General features: G+C 53.9%; 2 protein-coding genes across 3 annotated transcripts in view; one reads left to right on the top strand and one right to left on the bottom strand.

Moving 5' to 3' along the window:
• The first annotated feature begins 1,191 nt into the window (after positions 1-1,191).
• Positions 1,192-16,503, top strand: LOC113460865 (uncharacterized). Its single transcript, XM_074545090.1, has 2 exons — positions 1,192-1,333; positions 6,238-16,503. The coding sequence occupies exon 2, from the start codon at positions 6,305-6,307 to the stop codon at positions 10,772-10,774; it is 4,470 nt and encodes a 1,489-aa protein (XP_074401191.1). The 5' UTR covers positions 1,192-1,333; positions 6,238-6,304; the 3' UTR covers positions 10,775-16,503.
• A 1,285-nt stretch (positions 16,504-17,788) lies between these two features.
• The window catches only part of SLIT1 (slit guidance ligand 1), a 60,551-nt gene continuing 56,407 nt past the window's right edge, over positions 17,789-21,932 (bottom strand). Inside the window, exons 32-38 of one of the 2 annotated variants that reach the window (XR_012581122.1) lie at positions 21,529-21,766; positions 21,311-21,441; positions 21,065-21,219; positions 20,705-20,993; positions 20,180-20,391; positions 19,471-20,095; positions 17,789-17,986 (exon numbers count right to left, since the gene is read on the bottom strand). Coding sequence is in view for 1 of the 2 variants with exons in the window: in XM_005481594.4 (XP_005481651.2) it covers positions 19,851-20,095; positions 20,180-20,391; positions 20,705-20,993; positions 21,065-21,219; positions 21,311-21,441; positions 21,529-21,766 (1,270 nt within the window). In the remaining variant the exon portion in view is untranslated. Of the gene's footprint in view, positions 20,096-20,179; positions 20,392-20,704; positions 20,994-21,064; positions 21,220-21,310; positions 21,442-21,528; positions 21,767-21,932 lie in introns of both variants that reach the window. The other variant, XM_005481594.4, reaches the window with a different exon arrangement.

Below are 21,932 nucleotides of genomic sequence, written 5' to 3'. Positions count from 1 at the left end.
CTCCTTCCTAGCTGTTATGTGGAGCCACGGCTCTTTGCATGCTGCTTTTCTATTTTTTTTCAGTGCAGTGAGGGAGAATTACTGTAGCACCCACAGAGGTGTGAAGGGACTCATTCATCTGTGTGGGGAGTGTGAGGTGCCAGGCATATTTCTGAGGATTGAAATACAGGCATTTAAACTGGTGCATCCAGTGTCAGCCTTTTAATTGGGGCTTTGAAAGATGAGCTCCAGAAAATCTTGCTTCAGTGGCTTACACTGTTCGTGCCCATGGCTGGTTTGCCCATCCCCTTCAAGGGGACATCCAGTCTGCCAGCAGAAGGAAGCACATCCTGCACCTCTCAAGGCACGAGGTCTGTGCTGCAGCTATGAGTGGAGATGGGTTTGAGCACAGTCAGATGGTCCCATGCCTTTCCCAGCATGTTTGCTTTTGCATGGCCATTCCAACAAGCTGAACTGGGACTGGCAGAGAGCCCATTTCCCCCTTCTGCTGGGTAAGATCTCTGCATGCAGCCCTCCAGCACAGGCAAAGCAAGCCTGTCCTTGGGAAGCCACAGCACAGCCCCTTCCAAGTGCACGCTTGGCACGTGCCCCTGGGGCTGGGCTCAGCTCACCTGACTGCCAGCAGTGAGCAGGTCCCCTTTAAGAGGCTGTTCTTCCTTTGCAACCCTTCAAAAAGGCATTTCCACTCACCCTGAAAAATAAATTAAGTGGCTGAAAACAGCAGGGCTGGAGGTGCCACCCAAGGGCAGTGAGATGCTGCCTCAGAGCTTGGGCTCACAGTGGGCATGGCCAGTGCTTTGAGTTCAGCTGATGGAGGGCACTGCTCACCAGTCAGGCTTTCTTCTTAGTCATCCACATTTCTCAAATCTCTGCTTTTAGTCACGTTTCCAAGATACCTTTCAGCCTGGTGGGGTACTCAAGGGGTACCTCTGGTTTTGGGGGGTGCAAGGCACCTCTCTGCCAACTGGCATGAGTCAGCTGCCTGGCAGCAAGAGAGGGAGGGGAAAGGTCATCCCTGTAAAAATACTGAATTGGATTTTATAAGTTTATAGCTATGTTTTGTTTCTTTTACAGAACTATAATCCTGGTGCTTAGAGTGGTCTGAAAGGAACAGAAACACTTAGCCTTGAACTTTTGTTCTGCTGCTGCTTCTTGTGCCTCTGAGGTACAAAACATACCTGTAAACTTATAATCAATCAAACTGTTGTTCAAGGGCCAAAAAAGGAAACATAAAAAGGGTACAGGCTTCAAGTTTAATAGTGAAAAACTTGGGTTAGACAAGCCAGAAGATTGCAGTTGGCAATTGACAGGTTTTCGGAGACTGGCTTCCCAGGTAGGTTGGTATGAACCAGCTGATTTCTTTCTCCCTTTCTTTCCTCCCCTCTTGCTCCCTGCCCAAATACACTGTAGAACCAGAGGCAGGCTGGGCTGCCCCTAAAACTTTTTTTATGGCATTCACAAGCAGAGCAAACACAGCATCACCCTCGTACAACAGGAAGAAATATGACAACTCCACCAGTGGGCTGGGGGCACTGCAGGAGCTGGGAAAAGCTCCTCAGGCTGTGTAGGGAGAAACAGATAACTTGGCCTTTCCTCTCCATGCTGTAAATGCTCTATCTGTGCAGCCTATAGGTGTTAGGGACTGACAAACCTCTGCCTTCCCCCAGCCCCTTCATCCCCAACCGCGTGGCCTTTGTTGGAAGCCCCAGGTCCCCTCCAGCAAGAGCTGGGGGAGGGTTGACTTTAAACTCCACTAAACAGTGGAGGCACAATGCAAACAAATGTATTGCAGCACGCAGCTATGCAAATAGCTCCAGAGCGCAGCACGTTTCCCCAGCATTAATTGCTGCACCACCGGGGTTGCGTAGCAACAGCTCCGCTTGTGCCTCTGACAGCTCCTGCCCCTTGATGCCTCTGACACCTTCTGTGGCAGGCAGGCAAGGCGAAGAGAGCAGGGCTGCCCTGGGAAATCAAGAAGGGCTGGGAGGCAGTGAGGGGCTCTGGTGATAAAATTCACTTGGGGCACTGGGGCTGTGTGCTGCTGTCCCAGGGTAGTGTGTGTGGTGGGGCTGGAAGGAGGGTGTGGAGCACAGGAACAGAGGACATCCTGCAGCTGCAGCCTTGAGAAGGCAGCATTCGAGGCTGGTGGGCAGAAAGGGCAGATCTGCCATGTCCCAGGCTCTGCAGGCAGCCTCACTGACTGGTGGGCTGTCTCTCCCACTGCAGTCAATCCTTCTGGAGACCCCACACAGGTTTCTGACTGCACCTACCGCTTGGCTAGAGGCATAGAGGGTCCCCAGATTGTCTCTCACTGGTTGTGAATCTCCTTTTGACTTGTGGCTTTTCCAGCCCTTGAGAGACATGGCTCATTGCTCATGCACACCCAATCCTAGGAGAGCCCTGTGGGAAAGGGTGAGGACAGGCACCAAGGAGAAGGCTGTGGGTGGGATGGGCAGCCCTGGGCACCTTCGCTGGTCTTTCCAGTCCAGCAGCTTCTGTGGGGCTGGCCTGTATCTCCTGGAAGGCAGGACTATGCCTGCCTGTCTCTTCAGAGGCAGGACTGGTTGCCTCCTGAGAGTAATTTTTCCTCCTGTTCGAAACTATGTTCCCAATTCCCATCCTCTGTGCTTACCAGTGAGTCTTCAGCTCCTGTTGTGCTTTTGCCGGGCTGAGGAACATGTTTGCACCCGGCACCTTTCCCTGGAAAGACGCTTCAGTTCTGCAGTCAGCTCACCTCTCCTCTATTCTGATAAGCCACATTAAAAAAATCGTTTCTCTGCAACAGTTTGTACTGTCCATAAGCAACTCTGCTTGAAAATGTGGGGCACTTGGTGTAACTCTGCTCTTACATGTGAGCCAGAAACAAGCTCTTCTCCAAAACTGGTTTAAGTAGGGAGCATGTGGGCAATCTACATCCATCAGCTGCCTCAAAAGAGAATGCCCATGGGCATGTTTTACTTATTAGTGGTAGCCAGAACACTTATTAGTGATAGCCAGAACACCAGCCAGGACAGGTACCAAGAACACCAGCTGGATAGGTACCAAGGCACACAGATTAGCAGGCCCCAGGGAGCACAGAACTCTGTGTGTCTGGGAGATCTGGGGATGGTGAGGCACAGGCTGCAGCTCAGCACCTTTGGGGGCACAGGGAGAGAGGAAGGACAGAGCTGGGACCTAGGCACCCTCAGAGCCTTTTCACCACAGGTGGCAGTGAAAGCTCTGCCCCAGGGTTATCCTTAGACACCCAGAATAAGGTGATGCTGCCTGCAGTACCCAAGCAGGGATGGACTGGAGAAGGAGCAGATGAGCTCAAGGTGAGGAGTTGCAGCCTTTCTTTGAGCTGAAGTGGCGTGACACCAGAGGACCCTGAACACAATGTGCCAGGTGAACAGTGTCACTGAGTTCAAGATGGGTCTTCTAAGTAGAAAGGGCATCAAAACTGAATGGATTTATTTCCTTTATCAAGCAGGAAAAATGTTTATCTCTGTTTTTTTAAAATTTATATCTTGACAAGCTCTGTGTATCTCTGATTGTCTCCCTGGAGTACAGTAGGGCAAATAAGGTGACAGTGAGCACGAAGGGCTCAGTCACACTTCAGAGGAAGAAACTGGGTGAAAGACAAGGCAGAAATGCTGCTGGAACCTTCAGGATCAGGAAGCCAAGGTCCCCTCTGCCATACAAGCTGTGCAAAGCAGGAATGACCTGCAGCTGGCTGTGCTCAGCATCACAGCTGCAAGGCAGGAAAGGACAGTGCCCAGCCATTTTGGTCCCTTCTCCCACACCAGGGGCTCTGCACACAGGTTTGCAGCCTCCTCCTCACCAGGGTGCACCCAGCCTTTCCTTTCCTTTCTTGCCACCCACCTGGGCAGTCACTTTGCCTGTGCCATGGATTCTTCCTTCACAGCCATGGAGAGCAGCACCCGAGGGTGCCCCAGCAAGGAGTGAGATGGCTGTTTTGCCACCATAACCCCTTCCTGCAGCTGCCCAGGCAGCATGGCACTGGGGGGGCCAGGGCAGGGCCCCACCTCTGCTGCTGTTGTTAGAAATTCAGTCTGCCCTGGGGAAGATGGCTGCTTCTCTTGAGAGCTGGGCTTGTGAGTAGGTAAGAGGAGTCACCGCCCTCTTTGCAAAGGTGGAAAAAAGATTACGCTGAGCTCTGCCTCTTCAAAAAGCCCCCTGCTCCAAGCCCAGGGGGGTTGAAAGGTTTTTTTATCCCCTTTTGTTATTCAGCAGAGCGAGGGGAGGAGCTGGGCCGTGTAAGAGATCCTGGCTGACATAACCCTTCCCATGCAGGGCTCTGGAGAGGGGCCAGGTTGTACCTGGGTATTTTTATTTAAACTAATCCCAGGCGTTCCAAATTGAAAGCCATCGCAGCGCCAGGTAGGACCAGGTCAAACGGTTGCTGGAGGGCGTTTTTCTCACCTGGGTGTAGTAAAGCAGTCGCCAGGTACGTGTTTATTGCTAACCCCGCGAGTGTGTTCTGGAGGTGTTGGGACACATTTGGCAAGCTGAGCTGGCTCAGCCTTTCCGGGTGGTTTCAGGAAAACCCTGCCTAAGAAGCCTTTAAGGAAATTGAAAGGCTGGGCTTGGGAGGCAAAGCCTCATTCCGTGTAAAACACGTTGTGCCTGGGCAGACTGGAGAGCAAAGGGCTGGGCAGAGCTGCTCAGGGCAGGCTTGGCTGCAGCCTGGCAATTCTGGGCAGAGAGGAGACCTGGTCAGCCCTGAGCCTGAAGTGGCCCCAGGTGTCTCCCCCTGCCCATCAGCCCAGGGAGTCAGGGCACTGGAGGTGCCTCCCTGGTGCGTGTCAGTTCAAAGAAAGCAGCCAGCCAGCAGCAGGTAAGGAGTAGGTGAGGGCTGCCCAGGGCAGGCTCCGGTGTGCTGATGCCACTGAGAGCGGCTGGCCCCAGCCACTGGCTTTTGCTTGTCCATTTCTCTGCTGATGGCTCCTTCAAACTGGAGCTCTTCCTCCTCATCCACCTGTTAAGCCCTGTGCCTGGCAGCATGGAGAGGGAAAACCCACTCTAGATGAAGCTGCTTTTCTCCACCCTGGCCCTGAACTCTTTGATAAGCGTTGCCCCCCTTGACCCAGCTGAGTGAGTGAGGTCAGTGTCTGATGCTGGTGGAGGGGGCAGGCAGAGAAAGGCTGCAGGGGGAGAAAGGACTTTCACTCCTCCAGTACAAGGCCAGGAGGTGCAAAGTGCAAGTGTTGCTGCAAAGCAACCCTACATTACTGGTAAAGATCCCGTGTCAGACAGTGTGGGTGCCAAGTGTGGGTGCCAAGACGTGGTCCCCTTTCAGCGTGGCCAGGACTGGGTGGGAGTTCCCTGTGCTGCCGTTGGGAACAGATATGGTCTCAATAACAGCACCTGGCATGGCACTCGTCATGGGTTCATGAAAACACTGGGTAATTATCCCCTAACCTCTCCACCAGTAAGTCCTAATTAATTGCCTCTGCCAAGCAGGTAACTGATAATGGCCTGGGTTTGAGCGCTAGCTAGCTAGCGGCAGTGACCCTGTGCTGTAGAAGCCCACCTTTCTGCACAACCAGTGTGTGCTGACAGCCCATCAGCTGCAGCAACACTTGATTAAATGGCAGCTAATCAAAGGTCAGTGCCAGTGGCACAACGCCACACAGGGTGCATTGCTGCCTGCATGTCCTGCAGGCTGGGAGCTCACCAGAATTTTTGTGCTGACTACAGAAGAGGTTCAGATCTGCTCAGTTTGGCCCCAGACCCAGCTTCTGCTACTGAGGTGTAAGCAGGATTTTAAGACTTAAAGTAGCTGAAGATTCCTGGCATCTGGATGCCCAGCTGGGATGCTGCTCTGCTCCCACCCAGCTTGGCAGTGCAGAGTGAGGAAGCGGAGGTATGCAGCCATCCTAGAAATGCTGGGCCTTCCTCACCAGGTGCCATGCAGATACTAAGCCTGATTCTTTTTAGGTTTGCTTTGAGCATGTGACATGGTGCCTACACACTGGGATGTCCTAGGCAGAAGTGTAATTATGAGTGCTCTGGCAGTGGCAGACAAACAAAAATGCAGTCTGTGTCCTGCCAGCAGTGTACACATGTAAGTGTGCATGCTGGGACTGAAGGAACACCTGCCAGGATGCTTGATCTTACCTGGAGGTCAGGCAAGGGATGTGCCTGACTGGGAGGAGAAGGGTTATTCTGGTTTTGCAGCATAAACTAATATTCCCTAGGACATATTACTGACTGGTTCTCTCTTTATCTCTCTAGTGAGGATCCAGCAGAGACAATAGCAATAGACTCTAACAATCAGCCGAAGTCTCCACTGGAAAAATTTATGGTCAGACTGTGTACACATCACCAGAAGCAGTTCATTCGTGTGCTAAACGACATATACACTGAAGTACAGCCAGACTCTGACGGCCAGCAGTTATCTGAATCTGAGAGCATGGAGGCCTCTACTTGTGGCTCTGGTTGTAGCCAGCGAAGCACTGAAAATCAGGATAAGGGTGCTACTTGTACTGAATCAAAGCTCCCTTCTCCATTGGACCCAGGACAGTCAGGGGCCGACAGCCCCCTGCATGTTACGGGACAAGCCCCGAAGCAGCCAGTGGAACTGAAGTCTCTGGACAGAGCAGAGAACTCCAGTCCTGCTTTGAGGAGGGACTTCTGCGAGCTCCCCATCACCAGGCTTCGCTCTGCTAGTCCAAAGGATAGCCCCACCCAAGGATACCTCAGCACGTTGAACTCTTCCTCTTTGAATTTCCATCACGCCGCAAAGAGCCTGGAAGGGCAGCAAGCTGCTGGACACGAACAAGAAGCCGCTGTCAGGAAGTGTGAGGATAATAAAGAGCAGCTAGCAGGTAAGACTCTCATGGAAGGTTATATCTCAGTCAAAGTGGCAAATGTGAATGGCAGTGAGGACAGCTTAGACAGCTGTCTGGGGTCCCAAAAGAGCTCTTGTAGGGCTCTCCCAGAGGAGTCCTGGGATCCTGGCTTTGCAGTGACGCCCCCTCGCAGAGCCGACAAAGAGAACACTTTGCAATGCGGCTCGAAAGCATCTTTGCACCAGGACTTAGATGCAAAAGAACAAGACGTGAGACCAAAGCAAGAAAACCACCTGCATGCCATGGCCAAGGGCAAGGCAGGCTGCCAGCTGCACCCAGCCGACAAGGGCATGCTCGACAAGTCCAAAGAGGGCTGGCTGCCCACTGGTGCCATGCCAGCCGCCCACCGCCCCCCTGGTGGGCACCCCCGTGCCAAGGCAGCCTCCCTCAGGCCCTCTCGGAAGAGCAAGAAGGCGTCAGGGCTGAGGATCAATGACTATGACAACCAGTGCGACGTGGTGTACATCAGCCAGCCCATCACCGAGTGCCATTTCGAGGCGCAGCGCCTGGTGTCGTCCCGCAGGACGGCCAGGAAGAGCACGCGGGGCTATTTCTTCAACGGGGAGTGCTGCGAGCTCCCCACCGTGCGCACGCTGGTGAAGAGCTCCCGCGCCGAGGAGAGGGCGAGCAGCCCGGCACTGCGGACAGAGACCCTCGTAAGTGCAAAACCACCCCTGGTGTTCTCGGTGGAGGGGTCTGCAGGGGCAGGAAGGGAGGGTGAGAAAAGGGTTTCCCTGAGGCTCCTGGCTAAAGTGGCACCAGCCGGCCGAGAAACGAAGGAGAGAGCTGAGCTGGGCTCCATGCAGCTCCGGGAAACCCGAGCACTACGATCAAGGGAGGCTGCTGTGGCCATGCCATTCTTCTCCCTCTCTGCTCCACCCAGCCCCCAGAAAGAGGACAGCTTGGCCAGCTCGCCACCACCTGGCTCCCCTCCTGCTGAAGGAGGGGAGTCACCTCCCCTCAGTGCCACAGTGGGAGGCACTGTCACCTGGGAGGCTGGCAGTAGCCTGGGCTGCTCTGGGGATGGCAGCAGCAGCAGCCAGGCTGCTGATGTTGCTGCCTTTTCAGTCTCAAAAGCACACGGTGAGGAGGAAAGTTGTCCAGGCTCTGACATACAAACTATTCCAGACCCCCCTGCCAGTCCAGAGCCAAAGTCCTCCTCACAGCCCTCTGCTGCTACAGACACAACGCCTCTGCCCTGTGATGGTGCCAGGGATCCTGCCCAGCTTCCAGGCTCAGGGGATGCTGAGCTCTGTGGGCAGTGTCTGGCAGAGCCCTCCGCATGCTCTCCAGGCTCACAGGCTCCTGATGAGCCCCCTGCCACCATGGATGAGAAGAGCCCCCTGGAGCCCCCTGCCACCATGGATGAGAAGAACCCCCTGGAGCCCCCTGCCACTTTAGAGTGTGGGGATGTGAACAAAAGCATCGATGCTAAACCAGAAGCTGAATCATTGGTCATGGTGGGTGACAGCCCTCTTGAGCAAGAGGATGCTGTGCTCATCAGCACACCCCTCCCCGAAATCTTGGAAGTAGAAACAATGCAGAATAATAGCACAGCAGGTGAAAAAGAGCCCACTGAAGGGGAAATGCCACCCGACCCAAACAGCTCAGACTCTGTCTCTTCCAAAGACTGTCTAGACAAGAAGCGGAAGAAAGGCAGGAGGGCGCTAGTGGCATCGGACCGGTGTCTCCGAAGCCAACGATCCCCATCACCTGCTGAGGGCAGTGCTGAGGACTCTGGTTCTTCCAGCTCTGGGCAGCTTACTTGCCTTCAGATCAAACTCTCCAAGAGCCCTGGTGCTAAGCGCTTCAAGAGAGAAGTGCAGCTGGATGAGGCAGCATCCAGGCACTTCCCCAATGACTGCTTCCCCAATGTGCTGCTCAAAACCAGCGAAGAGCCAGGCACTGGCCAGGCTCCAGAGAGCATCACTGAGCAGCAGCCAGGCAAGGAGAATGGTGTCACTACCAGACAAACCTATAAAAGCATCTTAGCAAAAGAGACTGCTGCAGAGGGAGAAAATTCCTCTAAAGATGACTCCTCTGCTAGCAGCAGCCAAAGTCAACAGGGTGAGATGCTGGAAATCAGCATCCAGGCTGATTCTGAGAAGAAAAACATTACCCTCCCTCCAGAGAATACTGTTCCTGCAAATGATGCTGAGCAAGTGGATGTGAAACCAGTCAATGCCAGTGCAAAGGACAAGGAGAGCTCTGAGAGTGTCAGGGATCTGGGCAAGCCAGTGAACTATGAACTGGTGACCAATTTGCCTCTGTGTCCCAGCAGCAGAGGTGGAAGCAAGCATCTTCCAGCAAAAACTGCAAAGCACAAAAATGTTGCTCTGCAGTTTTATAACTTACGACATGCACCCGCACCTGTAGACAGTGCAAAAAAGAACACACCAGGGAAGGAGTCTATGCAAGCAATCCCCAAACTGAGGGATGAACACAGTTCAGGGAATGATGACTGCCCAGCACTGGAGGACATAGACATGGCTGACAGCAAACCAAAGTTCATGGAGTGGTGTGCTGAAGAGGAAAACCAGGAGCTCATTGCTGACTTCAACACTCAGTACATGAAAATCCAGAAGGGCTGGATTCAGCTGGAGAAGGAGGTCCAGCCAACCCCCAAGGTAAAGAACAAAGCCGACAAACTGAAAGAGATTTGGAAAAGCAAGAAAAGAACACGGAAAAGCAGAGGCTCACTGGAAGTGCAGAAGCTTTCTCCTGTGCAGATGCTGTTTATGAAGGCCTTTAAGCTGTCTGACATATGCCAGTGGTTTTTGGAGACAACTGAGACCAGGTCTCTAGTGATTGTGAAAAAACTCAACACCCGTCTCCCGGGGGAGATTCCCCCCATGAAAGTCCCCATGCAGAAATATTCTTCCTCTAGTCTCTACCCCAGCTCACTACAAGCTGAACGTTTGAAAAAACATCTCAAGAAATTCGCCGCCACTACCCCGGCTCGGAATAACCTGAAGAACCAAAAGCTTTGGGCCAAAATTCGTGAGAATGCGGATAAAGCAGAGGTTGAAGAAGCCACCGCTCCCAGCCAGACGTCTCCCACTGATGCCAGCACCAAGGAGCTGAGTGAGGACAAAACCATCCCGCCAGCCCTCAGCTTGCCCACGCAGGCCAGCACCAGGATCCTGCGCAAGTACTCCAATCTTCGGGGCAAGCTGCGAGCCCAGCAGCGCGTGGTGAAGGCAGAGAAGCGGAGCGAGTGCCCAGGGGACCAGCTGTCCCTGGAGAGCAAGCAGAGCCGGAAAAGTGTGTGCATCAACCCCCTGATGTCTCCAAAGCTGGCCTTGCAGATCAAAGCAGCTGCCTTTCCTGCTAAATCTCCCTCAGTGGATGGAACGGGGAAGGGGCGAAAGGGGAAGAGCAGGTCCCAAGAGGATCCCTCGCCCAAAGTCGACCTCCAGCTCAGCAAGAAGAAGAAGATGCTGAAGGAGAGCGGGAGCACCCAGGAGCGATCCAGCTCTTCCACCAAGGACAAGCTGCCTGCCAAGAAGGCCAGTAAAATAAAGCATTCAGAGGGCAGTGTGAAATCTCCCACCACCCGAAAGCAGACTGCCATGGAGAGGAGCAATAAGCTGACCAGAAAAATTTCTTTGAAAGAGAAGAGAGTCCCGAAAAAGCAGCTGGAGAAGCGGCTCCCCATGCGGAAGGGCAAGGAGAACACGAGCAGACGGGCCGTGCTCCCTCCCAGTCACGAGGAGCTGTCCAAGGCCCCAAAACAGAAGCCCCTGGGGGAGTCCTCCACACGGTCACAGAAGATGGCCAACAAGAAGCACAGCAGTGGGAAGACCTTGACAAGGTCCATGAAGAAGATGCAGGAGAGCAGTGTGTCTCAGGGCAAGAGGAAGCTAAGGGCAAAAGTGGACTGTTCACACAGCAAACGCTCGCGACTCGACCCGAAATAGCAAAGAAACGGTAGCCATGTACAAAACTGATGTATAGTAGTAACCCTTTACCATGCATTAACTAAAGCTGCTTTTATAAGCTGTAGCAAGCCTTTAAAAATCCGCAGTTAAAGGATAAATACCCATGATTTTAGGCATCAGCAGATGTGTCTTGGACAGAGAAGAGGTTGGTCTGTCTGGCTCTGCTGTTCAGAAGGAAGTTTGTGTAGTTTGAACGTTCCTTGGGTTCTTTTAAACTTAGAACCAGGCAGTTTTTGTTAAAAGTACAGTGCCTTATTTATCACTTTAAAAATAAAAATAAGAAGCTCGTCTGTGTGATTTGGAGGCTTGCGTTTTATACTTGAGGCACAAGCACTTGTACTGTAGCAGAAAGAAACCACCTTCGTGCACATGAAGTAGCTTTTGTCAGCCTTTGGGTGCACACAAACATTTCCCTTTCTTTCAGAGTCCTCCTTCTGTCTGTCTTCTTAGTGGCATTTAAAGCAAAACCAAAACCATTTCGCATCACTAAGGGAGAGAAAGGCGAGTCTGTCCATTGTCGGTTCGCTGGTAGCAGTTGCTGGTGTCCCAGACTGTCACCTGCATGAGAATGTGAAGTAGCTGCTGGAGTTGTACTGCTGATGGCTGCCTGCTCCTCACTGCGCACCCGTGGGTGGGGAGGGCCCACTCAGGCTGGGGAGATGCCCTGGGGGTGCAGGTACCAGGCTGCCACACCTGCTGCTGCCGGCTGGGCAGGCTGGGCTGTATCTGTCTATTTTCTTGCTGGCTTCAGGGATGAACCGGTCTTGCCATGCTCTGCTTTTGGACAGACTTCCTTCTCCTAATTCCCTGTCCTTGTGGTGATTTCTGTGGTCTCTGTTGGCAAAGCTTTTTTGTAGTGCTTCACTGAAGGTTGAATCTCTCCCTTTTTAAGGGCTTGAGTTCCTGATGTTGGTGCTCTGCAGGAAGGGAACTCTGGCCCTCACCTTATGCTTTTGTGCACGCCTTGCCTAGTGCTCTCTGAAGCCAGGATTTGCAGTTGAAATAAGGCTGGGATAAGGGACTGGCTTGTGTTAATTTTTTACCATAATTTGCATTTCACCCTTTTACCAGCAAGGTGCAGGAGGTTTGTCCTTGCTTGTGTCACAGAACAGGGTCATAGTGCCTGTCTTTTCTTAGAAAAAATTGTTAGAAGTGCATAGAGTGTGTGGCTGTGCTGGTTCTGCTGGACAGAGATGATCAGCAGCTAGGGAGGGCTGTGGTCTGTGCTAGGGAAAGGTCCCTGCTCAACCATTGCATCCCCAAGGCTTCACTTTCACATTGCTGCAGAGTCCATTTGCAGGAATCCCAATGCCAGTCTCCTTCCAGACACAAAGCAGCAGTGCCTGTCAGGGCACTGTGTGGACCCTGAGGCTGCCAGACCTTTAACAGCTGCCTTGCTGGTCCTTGCTCAGCTGCTTGTCCCTGATGAGAGCAAGGCTCTGGTGCAGCCCATGAATTCAAGAGATGCTGGCCCCTGGAGCAGAGGCTGAAAAGGGATTGCCTGCAAAGGGAATTGCTTTTCGTGGTTGGCATTGAACCCCAGATCTCAAAGCCTGGGGGCGGGAGGTGAAAGGTAGATAACTGTATTAAAATCTTTCATTGTACCCCTTTAGTACAGAGGATGAAACCAGGTGTTTGATTTGCACTCACTTCACAGAGCACCTCTGGCTCTCTTGGAGGTACTCCCTTTCCCAAGCATTGACACTCACAATGCTGCGGCACATTTTTCTCTTTACTGTGAAATGGCTGATTTAAAAAAAAAAAATCCTCTGCCTTTCCTTTGAATTGTGCTAGAGTAAGTTAACTCTCTGAACAGGTAGGAAGTGATTAAATCTAGCCTGTCAGTCCCTGTACAGATTAATATGAAGCTATCTATTACTTTAATTTTTACTGCATGCATTAAATATGTCAAACATTCCATCAGAAAATATTTAAAAGCGTTTCAAGAGAGGTGTAAGGCAGGAGGGCACTGATGGCAGTTAAGTGACTGATCTGTACCTCTTTTGCAGGGTGTCTTTCCCTCTTGCTTCTCCATCCTTCCTTATGGTCCTTCTCCAGCCTCTGGCTGGGGCCCAGCCACATGGGCCCAGATTTCCTCTCCTTGCCCTGGGCCAGGCGTACATGTGAGCACACCTCTTACCTTTGCTGCTCACGCCATTCCCCTGTAGCAAATCCCCTCTTCCCGTCCTTCACCATCACTCCTGAAGTGCCTGCACAGGTCACCATGCACCTCCTTGAGGCTTTCCCTCTCTCTTCTCTCATTTTTTAGCTGCTGGTAAATGGTAAATACAGGCTGTCCTGCTCCCTGTCTTCTGTGCTTCTGGGAGCAGGAGTCACGTTAGGATAGAACCCTATACATAGCAAGTGGAAAGACTCTTTCTAGATGGGATGCTGCTGCTCCAGTGTCCTGGATGTCTTCCTGCACCCTGGGGCTTCACCAGCACCGACTGGCTGAAGCATGGCAAGGCTGGGGGACAGCAGGTGCCATTGGTGCTGGAGTGGAGCAGCTTCTGGGCATCTGTCCCAGCTCAGTGTGCACGGCTTGGCTCAGGCAGGGTGGGATCAGAGCACTGAGCTTCCTGGCAGTGTCCCTGACAGGCAGGGGTGACGTGTGCTCTGAGGCACAGCCCCTGCTTCAGAGCAGTCTGTTACCAATAAATGTGGCTCTTACATCAAGCAAGGGATGCACAGGGAGCTGCAGATGAGCTTAATGAATGGAAGAAAATAAGCTACATGATTGAGTACCGTATTCCACATGGACATGGAGTGTGTTTCCATGTGCTACAGGCGCAGAGCTGCCCACTGGCACTACCACAGTGCCATCCTCAGATCCACAGCCTCATTGCGCTCCTCTTCCCCTGGGCTACCCCACAGCTCCCTGCTCTGCTTCTTCAGCTCTGGATTTCAAGAGATACAACCCACAAAGCAGATCTCTTTCTGTTACTTTGGCTTTTCTTGCTGGCTACTTTCTCATCCTATTGAAATTAGTCTCCATCATGCACCCTGGTCCATGAACGAGGAGCAGCATCCTCTTAGCTCTGCACCTCCACAGATGTCCTCACTGTCCCTCTGCTGCCACCCCCCTCCCTCTCAGTTGCATGATTACCTTATTCTCTCTCTTGTCATCAGCAGCTCTGGGTCTTCACACTTCACATGTTCAGAATCCGTCCATTTTAATAAAAAACCACTGAGAGGAGCTCTGTTTGCCAAGCTCAGAGTAGAAACTTATGTTGGTGCTGTAGCAAGAGCAGTTTGAGCCCGGGATGGCTCCTCCTACCTGTAGCTGTTAGGATCTTGTTAAGCAAGGCCAGCCCTGGAATGGGTTTCCCTGCTGACAGGGTGTGTGATATGTACCCAAGGTGTGCACATATTTATATTCATCACTTACTCATCCCTGGCAAGGTCCTGTTTGCTGGTGTTCTCTCTGTGCAGTGGGGTTTCTGTAGTCACCTGCCAGCAAGTCAGGGAGACAGATCTGCAGCAAAACTCTGAAGAGCTGACCAGTTGGTGCTGATGCTTCTGACAGACTTTCTGCTGCATTGCTGATCAAGGTCCATGAGCTGTGAGAGCAGGATGAAACTGTTCCTGCTGCTCTCTGCACCCTGTCCCGTCAGTGCTGGGGGTGCCACGCAGGGCTGGACTGAGCGGGCTGGCTGGCTGCCCACACCACTTTCTGCTGGTGTGCAGATGAGCAAAGCTGCAGCCCAGCCCGTGTCCCAGCTGGTCTTGTGGCACCTCTGGAAATGCTGATGTTTCCAAAAGCTCTGCCAGCTCCCAGGAAATGGACATGCAATCAGATATACTGGTGCCCTGTTTTTAAGATTTGCTGATGGACACTTTTTCTCTCCAGCTCATAAACTTTCAGCCTGACAACTGCATTCCCAGTTGAAGGTGACTGAGAAAGCTGTGATTCCCAGCCTTCCATGGGTACAGGTATTGCTTTGGGCATCATGGAGGTGTGGGTGGCCATGCAGGTTGGGCTCTCACCTTTCCACCATCAGCAGTCATGCCGGGGGAAGAGGGCTGAGCCCCAGCCAAGGTGTACTTGGGTCTGCATCCTTGGGCTGTTTGCCTGGACAGCCCAGGAGCAAGACGGGGATAGGCTCCTCCTTGACAGGGAATGCCACTGGAGGTTTTCTTGTAGCAGTAGGTTTTTTGAGCAAACCACGAGGCTATGATGTCCCCATGTCACGTGTGTTCCCCCCCGTGTGTCGTAGCATCCATTTGGCCCATCCTTCAGCTTGGTGGTTGTGAAATGAATCCATCTGTTCTAAGATGTTCTCAGGAGTTCTTGTTTGTATTAAGCTCACCCCTAGGCTTAGCAGAAATGACAGTCCCCATCCTCCCTGCTCCCCTCCCCGCAGACAGGCCCTCTCTCTCATGAGCACTTCCACCTTCTCCCCGAAGGGCAGCAGAGGGCAGCTGGCGGTTTTGATTCAGGGCACGTTGGCAGCTTTGGGGCAGCCGAAGGAGCTGGGATGCAGCCGGCCAGCATTTGTGACATGGGTCTGGAGGCCAGGCGGTCCCACGGGCTGTATTGCTAGCCAATGTTTTCTAAGTCTGTTTGTAAGAGTACCTAATTTTAAAATGAAATGTGAATATATATTATGTGTAGGTGCCATGTAAGATAGTGTTGTGCTAGGCAGCAGGATGCTAACCTACTTTTTAAGCTTTTTGGAGGCAGGAAAAAGCATTTTTCTCTCACTTCATGCTCACAGATCTAATATTGTAAATAGGTTTTTTAAATATTTATTTCATGGGCTTTCCACAGGTTCTCGTTCTGACTGGTGTGTGGCGGGTGGGGCTACATTGCCCAGCGTGCCCAACCAAAGGGCTGGCGATGGCGTGGGATCTGGGATGGGGCGGGGTGGGGTGGTGGTGGTGCTGTTCAGTTTGGGTTTTTGTCAGAGCTGAAGCATTAATTCTCTTCATCTCGTTTTGATGATGTCAGACCTGGTCGATGGCCACGGTCCCCAGGGAGGCTGTGAGCTCCCATGGCCGGCCAGGATGGCTGTTCCCCAGGACAGGGGGCACTGCAAGCAATAAGATTTGTAGTAATAATGTCTGCTGTGATGGCAGGGGCTCTCGGGGCTCAGGGCCAGGTGGGAATAACCCTGCTCCCGGCAGGGGCTCAGTCCAGCATGGCTTGGGGGGTCTCTGGACCTGGAGGTACTCCAGGAAGTGTCCCCAGGGATGCAGAAAGTGGGGGATGCTGTCACCCCCGAGGAACCCCCCCAAAACCAGCGGGGTAGGGTAGGTGGTTGCTGGTAGCAAATTCCCACTAGAGAATCACTGCCTTTGTGGGTACGGGTGACCCAAGGGAGCTCACCGCTGTCGCTGCTAGTCCTAGGGCCGGCTCCAGAAGGTCATTTGCTCATTTGCTGATCATTCTGTAATTTTAATTCTCCTTCTAGGAGATTCGAGGTCATTTGGTAATTTTTGCTTAAGTGGGTTTAGGTTTTTTTTTCTTTGTTAACCCCTTTTTGCCTGGAAGTGTGGCTGGCTCTGACCTTCCAGTCTAGCTGCCTGTGTGGGGCAGTGTCAGCAGCATCTGCTTTAATGATGATGGGTCTCTGACTTTGGAGGATGAAGTGAGGGGTGCTGCTGGGTTCCAGCCCTGCAGGACCCTTCACCAGTCCCACACTTCCTTCACCCTTGGAACAGGTGTGTAAAAAAAGAAAAAAAAAAAAAAAGAAAAAAGGAAACAACACAGTAATTTTTTTCTTAGGATGTAAAACATTTGAATATTATCTCCACCCTGATGGCAAATGTTTTTCCTTCATCTGTGTCTGCTTCCCTGGGAGAGTTTTGTTTCTCTGTTTGTTTCTATATGAATTTTAGACACTGAGCTGAAATTCCTCCTGTCCGGTACTGTATGTTTGAGCCCAAGCAATGTGAACTGTACAGACCAGCAGTGGGAAGGGGGAGCTGGTGACTGCACCTGGGAGAGCCGTGGCTTGGGACGGCATTCCCAGTTGGTGTAGGAGTGGGAAGTACTGCGCCACAAGTTGGGAAAATGAACTGTCTGCTGTGAATTCTCGGTTGGAAATGTGGAGAGGAGTTTCCATTAGATAATGTTTACATACCTCACCTGACAAACCTTTGAAAGTGTATATATAAAAAAAGAAAGAAAATAAAATTATATTAAGTTGCTTTAAATCAATATGTATAGCTATAAGAGCTGGGTCATTTGAACTTTGAATATGTATCGATTCTCTAAATGTTGACATTTTGTGAACTCTGTGCTCCTGTCTTTTATTTCATCCTAGCCTATGGAAAAAGTTGTGTTCTTGTTCCAGGTAAAAGGTCCCTGACCCAGATCTGAACTCCTCAAGGATTCCCACCACCTTGTTTTCTTTTCTTCCTCACTGTCAGTATTCACCCTATGAGCTTTCTAAAGGTCCGTATTTTATTGCCGCTTATTAAACGTTTCTTTGATATCAATGTTTGTTTGGTGTGATAAGTGGGGAAGACTGAAGGTGAGTGAGTGCACGAGGTAGGGCACAGCGGGCTGGCACCCTCCAACTGCCACCCACTCCCTATGGAGGGGGCATATAAATGCCTCTGTGGGGTTTCAGTGCTCCCATACCAGTGCCTGAGCTGTGGCAGAGTTGTGTTTGTGGCACCAACAGTGCAACCTCAGGTGGTCCTGAGGACTGCTGCCCAGGCCCCTCTACCCTTCCCCAGAGAGCTACAAGTGCCTGTTTTCCCCTGGAGCCATTCCATCCCCACGGCGGGCACTGACCCTTCAGCTTCCCACGTGCAAGACCCTGGCAGTGAGGGCAGCTGTTGCAAGGCATTGCATGGATAACCCTGTCTGCTCGTCCCTGCACCATGGGGGCAATGCATTGGCCAGAGCTGCTCCAGGAGTAGGAAATCATCCCCCAAGGCACAACCAACCCTTTCCATCCTGGGCTACCTCCTCACACTCTCAGCAGCTCCCAAGAACCAGCTTCTCCCTTCTCCCCAGCAGGAAAGAAGAGGCCAAGCCTCTGAATGAATAAATGTCATGTTCACATGGAAGACAACATAGACAATACCAAACACCTCCTAAAACAATACAGCCTCTGCCAGCGGAAGGATGCCCAGCGCCTCCCTCGCCAGCCTAGTACAAACCAGCGTCTTCAATAGTGACACACACAAACCCCACGGGCCAAACAAAGCCACTGTCATTTTCCTGCCCAGTAGCATCTGTAAACAAAAAGAAAACATCATTTGTTGACCCCAAACATATAAAAATACTATAACAAAATGAAATACAAATATATATTAGAATCTGTAAGTATTCTGTATAAAGAGATACTTTAGCGGTTAGCATACAGCAAGAACAGAAACACAACACAACCAAGCCCTGGGTGGGCCACAGGCAAAATGAGACGCATCCCAGCTCCTCTGTGTGGCAGAGGAGCTCCCATGGAGAGAGCATTTGTGGCAGAAACACATCCCCGTTGTGGTGGAGATGCCCTGGATGCCAGTGGTGAGCAGGGACGGGGACAGCACCTGCAGAGCTGGGTGTATCCAGTGGAGGTGCCTGGAGCCCGGGCACAGCTGGCAGTGCAGACCTGAAACCAAAGTGCTGGAGCGGTGAGATGGAGAGACCCAGGACTGCAGCTCTGGGGTGAGTCTGTCCACAGGGGGATGTGGTGTTTCACTGTCCAGCCATGTGCAGTGTCCCAGGTCGGGCCCACACTATCCTTGGCCCCCACAGTTGTAGAGGTGATGCTGCTGTGGATGTTGGGTGCCTGCAGTACCCCGGCAGGAGGTCCCAGTGTGCCCCTGCTCCCACACCAGTCCAGCACATGCCCTGGCACTGTGGGCTTTGGAGAGATGCTGGGTATGGGCACTTGAGTCCAAGAGCTGATCAGTCATGCCCTGGCAGTGGTGTTGGCTCCAGGCTTGCAGGTTTGGACATCTCCAGCCTCTTCACCTTGGCACACACAAGACTGAGGCCCCGGTGATGGGCAAGCCAAACCTGCATCCCAGCAGCCTCTTGCTCCTGCTGGCTGGGGCAGCGGCACACGGGGGCACCTTCGCCCAGCTGCAGGCCTGCTCCCCTGGGACAGAGCCTGGAGAAAGGGGATTCCTGTGCTGCCCTCACACAGCTCCCACCTCTGGGCAGAGCCACCTGGCTGAGCCAGGAGTATGTGGGGCCCTCTCCACAGGAATGGCACAGTGCTGGCCACATGGCACAGGGCAGGTTGGCATGGGAACCCTCAGGGACATCTGTGCACTGCTGCCTGTCCTCCATTCATTGTGCCTGGCACTGCCCTGGTCCTGGTCCACCAGTGTGGCCCTGATGTGACCACAGTGATGTGACCACAATGACCAAGTGTGCCCATGCATTGCAGAGCCCATCCAGCATGCACAGACTGGGGGTGTCACCAGAGGGTCAGGCTGGGGCCACAGAGCTGGGGACATTATCTGGGGTACTTAGGGCTACAGCACTCTGCAGGGAGAGAGGCCAGGGCTGCTGGAGGAGAGGACAGGAAACCAGGTCTGGGCTCACCAGGACTGCAGGACGGTGGCTACACCACGCAGCCCACTGTAAGCCATGGCTTGCCATAGATCACAAGGCTCTGCCATGGCAGGCCTCCCTCCTCCTGTCACACATGTTGGAAAAGCCCTCAGATCGCTGGGCTGATGCAAGGGACAGGGCTGCCAGGGAGGAGACTCACCCAGGATGCAGGCACTGCCCTCCATGGCTGTGGGGCTTCACTGGCAGGGAGGCAGAGTGCCACAGGGAGAGGTCAGGGCAGCTAGGCAGGGTGCCCACTCCATATCCACATATCTGTGTAGCTGCAGTTCTTAAAAAAATTCTCTATCTACACATTTGCTTTGTTTGTGGGGTTTTTTTTTCTTTTGTTTTTCTTTCTATTTTTTTTCTGTTTTCTTCCCAATCTTCTAGATGCACCAGCTCTACCCTCTGCTGGGCTCCTCAGATGCAGCTGCAGTTCGGAACACCCAGAGAGCAGCACCATGCCCGCAGTGTAAAGTGAGGTCCTTGGCTCGGGGGGTCTCCCCGCCAGCCCCCCGGCTCTGCAGGGCCGGTGGCTGCTCACAGGCACTGGCTGCAGCCACACTTGCTGGGCTTCTCCACCTCCTCCACAAAGGTGGCACCGTTGCTGCACTCAAAGGCGTATTTCCTGCGCCGCAGCCGCAGCCCGGTGCAGCAGCCGGCGTCAGGGCTGCCGCAGGTGCCCCGGCATTCCACCCAGGCCACCGGCCGCGTCGTCTGGCAGATGGCGTAGCCGCGCTGCACCTGGTGGTAGTCCCGCACCGGCTCCCCGCGGCACTCCGGCTCTGTGGGACGGTGGGACAGCAATGGTCAGCCTGGTGCAGTGGTGTGGGGCTGCCTTCCCGGGACACCCCCTCCTCAGCACCTACCTTGGTCACAGAGGGCTCCGGTGTAGCCGTCGTGGCACTCGCAGGTGGGCTGGCCGGCTGGCGTGAGGTGGCAGTGGCCATGGACACAGGGCTGGTGGCGGCAGGGGTCGGGCGGCTCGGCAGGCTGGTTGCAGAGCGCGCCCTGGTAGCCCTCGTGGCACTGGCAGCTGTAGGAGAGGGCATCAAGGGGCAGGCACGCTCCGTGCACACACCTGTGGGCATACACTGCTGTCAGGACCTGCTGGTGTGCCACCAGCATGCACAGCCCACCAGCACTGAGCACGGCCTGGCTCTGCACCAGCGCTGTACTGCGACTGGTACGGCACCACCTGGTACAGGACAGCCACCATGGCACAGTACAGGTGTGGCTCTGGCATGGCACCAGCACAGAACAGCCTGGCACAACTCAGTGCTAGTGGCACGGCAGGGCAAAGTCACGACAGGGCACCACTATGATGGCACAGGACTGGCACCAGGAAGCAGCCACAGGGCAGGGTGGGCAGGCAGTGGGGTAAGGGCACTTACTTGTGCCCCTGGCAGGGCCCGCCGCGGGGCTGGTCGCAGTGGGGCCCGTCCCAGCCCGGCTCGCAGTGGCACACGGGGCCCTGGGCGCCCGAGGGCTGGCAGATGCCGTGCAGGCAGTAGAGCTTGCGGCAGGGCTCGCAGCCCGGCACCACCCCCGGCGTCATCCGTGTCTTGGTGAAGTCCTGCAGCTCGTTGTTGATGTAGAGGTTGCGGATGCATCCGTGGAAGCTGGTGCCATTGAGGAGCTGCCAGAGGCGGAAGGCAGCCGAGTTGACATCCACAGGCATTCCTGGGGAGAGCAGGACCATCAGCGCACCCCGATGCCCCCCCATGCCCTCCATCACCCGGTCCCTGTCCTACCTCCTACGTAGAGAGGAGCCTCACTGTTCAGCGTGTAGTGCTTGCCCGAGTTGTCCATGGTCATGGGGCTGCCACCATCGATGGACAGGTTCACCATCTGGTCAAAGGTCACCAGCTCCACGGTGTGGAACTGCCCGTCGTTGATGGTCTCAGCACTGGCAGGGATGGCTGGGTCACCGAGGATGCCCCCAGGCCAAAGCAATGGGGGTGAACATCCCCAGTGAGTGGAGAAGGGGTGCCAGGTACCTGTAGATGGCCGAGCTGGGGTGGGTGCCAGGGTCATAGCTGACCCTCACATGGCCCTGGTACAGCTCCACAGCCATGTGGTCGCTGTCACCATTGTACAGCAGGATGCCATTGCCTTCAGCCGTGGAGACCTGCCAGAGAGAGAGGTGGGAGCCCACATCCCTGGGGCAGACCCCCACTGCCACCCCTCAATGCCCCCACGCCCCCCTAGCCCTCACCTGAAGGGTGATATTGGCCCGCGGCCAGTCTTGCAGGTCGGTGAACTGCAGGTACGTGTCACGGTCCACAAAGTTGACGCTCAGCAGCTTCTCACATTTGGGGCCACCAAAGCCAGGCAGGCACTGGCACAGGGCGCGGGCACCCCGCTCCACACACGGGGCCCCGTTCTGGCATTCAGCTCGCTCACAGAGGCCAGGCTGGCCAGCGGTGTGGGGCGGCATCTCGCAGAGCTGGCCACTGTGGGGCCGAGGTGCTGCTGGGCTGGGGGCTGGGAAACAGCCCTACACCCTGCCCAATGCCCCACAGGGCTCTGACAGCACGCCCCTGATCTGGGGTCCCTGGGGAGACTCTCCCAGACACTGGCATCAGAGGGATGCCTGGATGCTGAACTGTGCCTGGGGTC

Source organism: Zonotrichia albicollis, chromosome 7 (genome assembly GCF_047830755.1).
Source record: "Zonotrichia albicollis isolate bZonAlb1 chromosome 7, bZonAlb1.hap1, whole genome shotgun sequence".
Taxonomy (NCBI): domain Eukaryota; kingdom Metazoa; phylum Chordata; class Aves; order Passeriformes; family Passerellidae; genus Zonotrichia; species Zonotrichia albicollis.
Note: the sequence above shows the minus strand (reverse complement) of the source record. Positions and strands in the feature narration are given on the sequence as shown.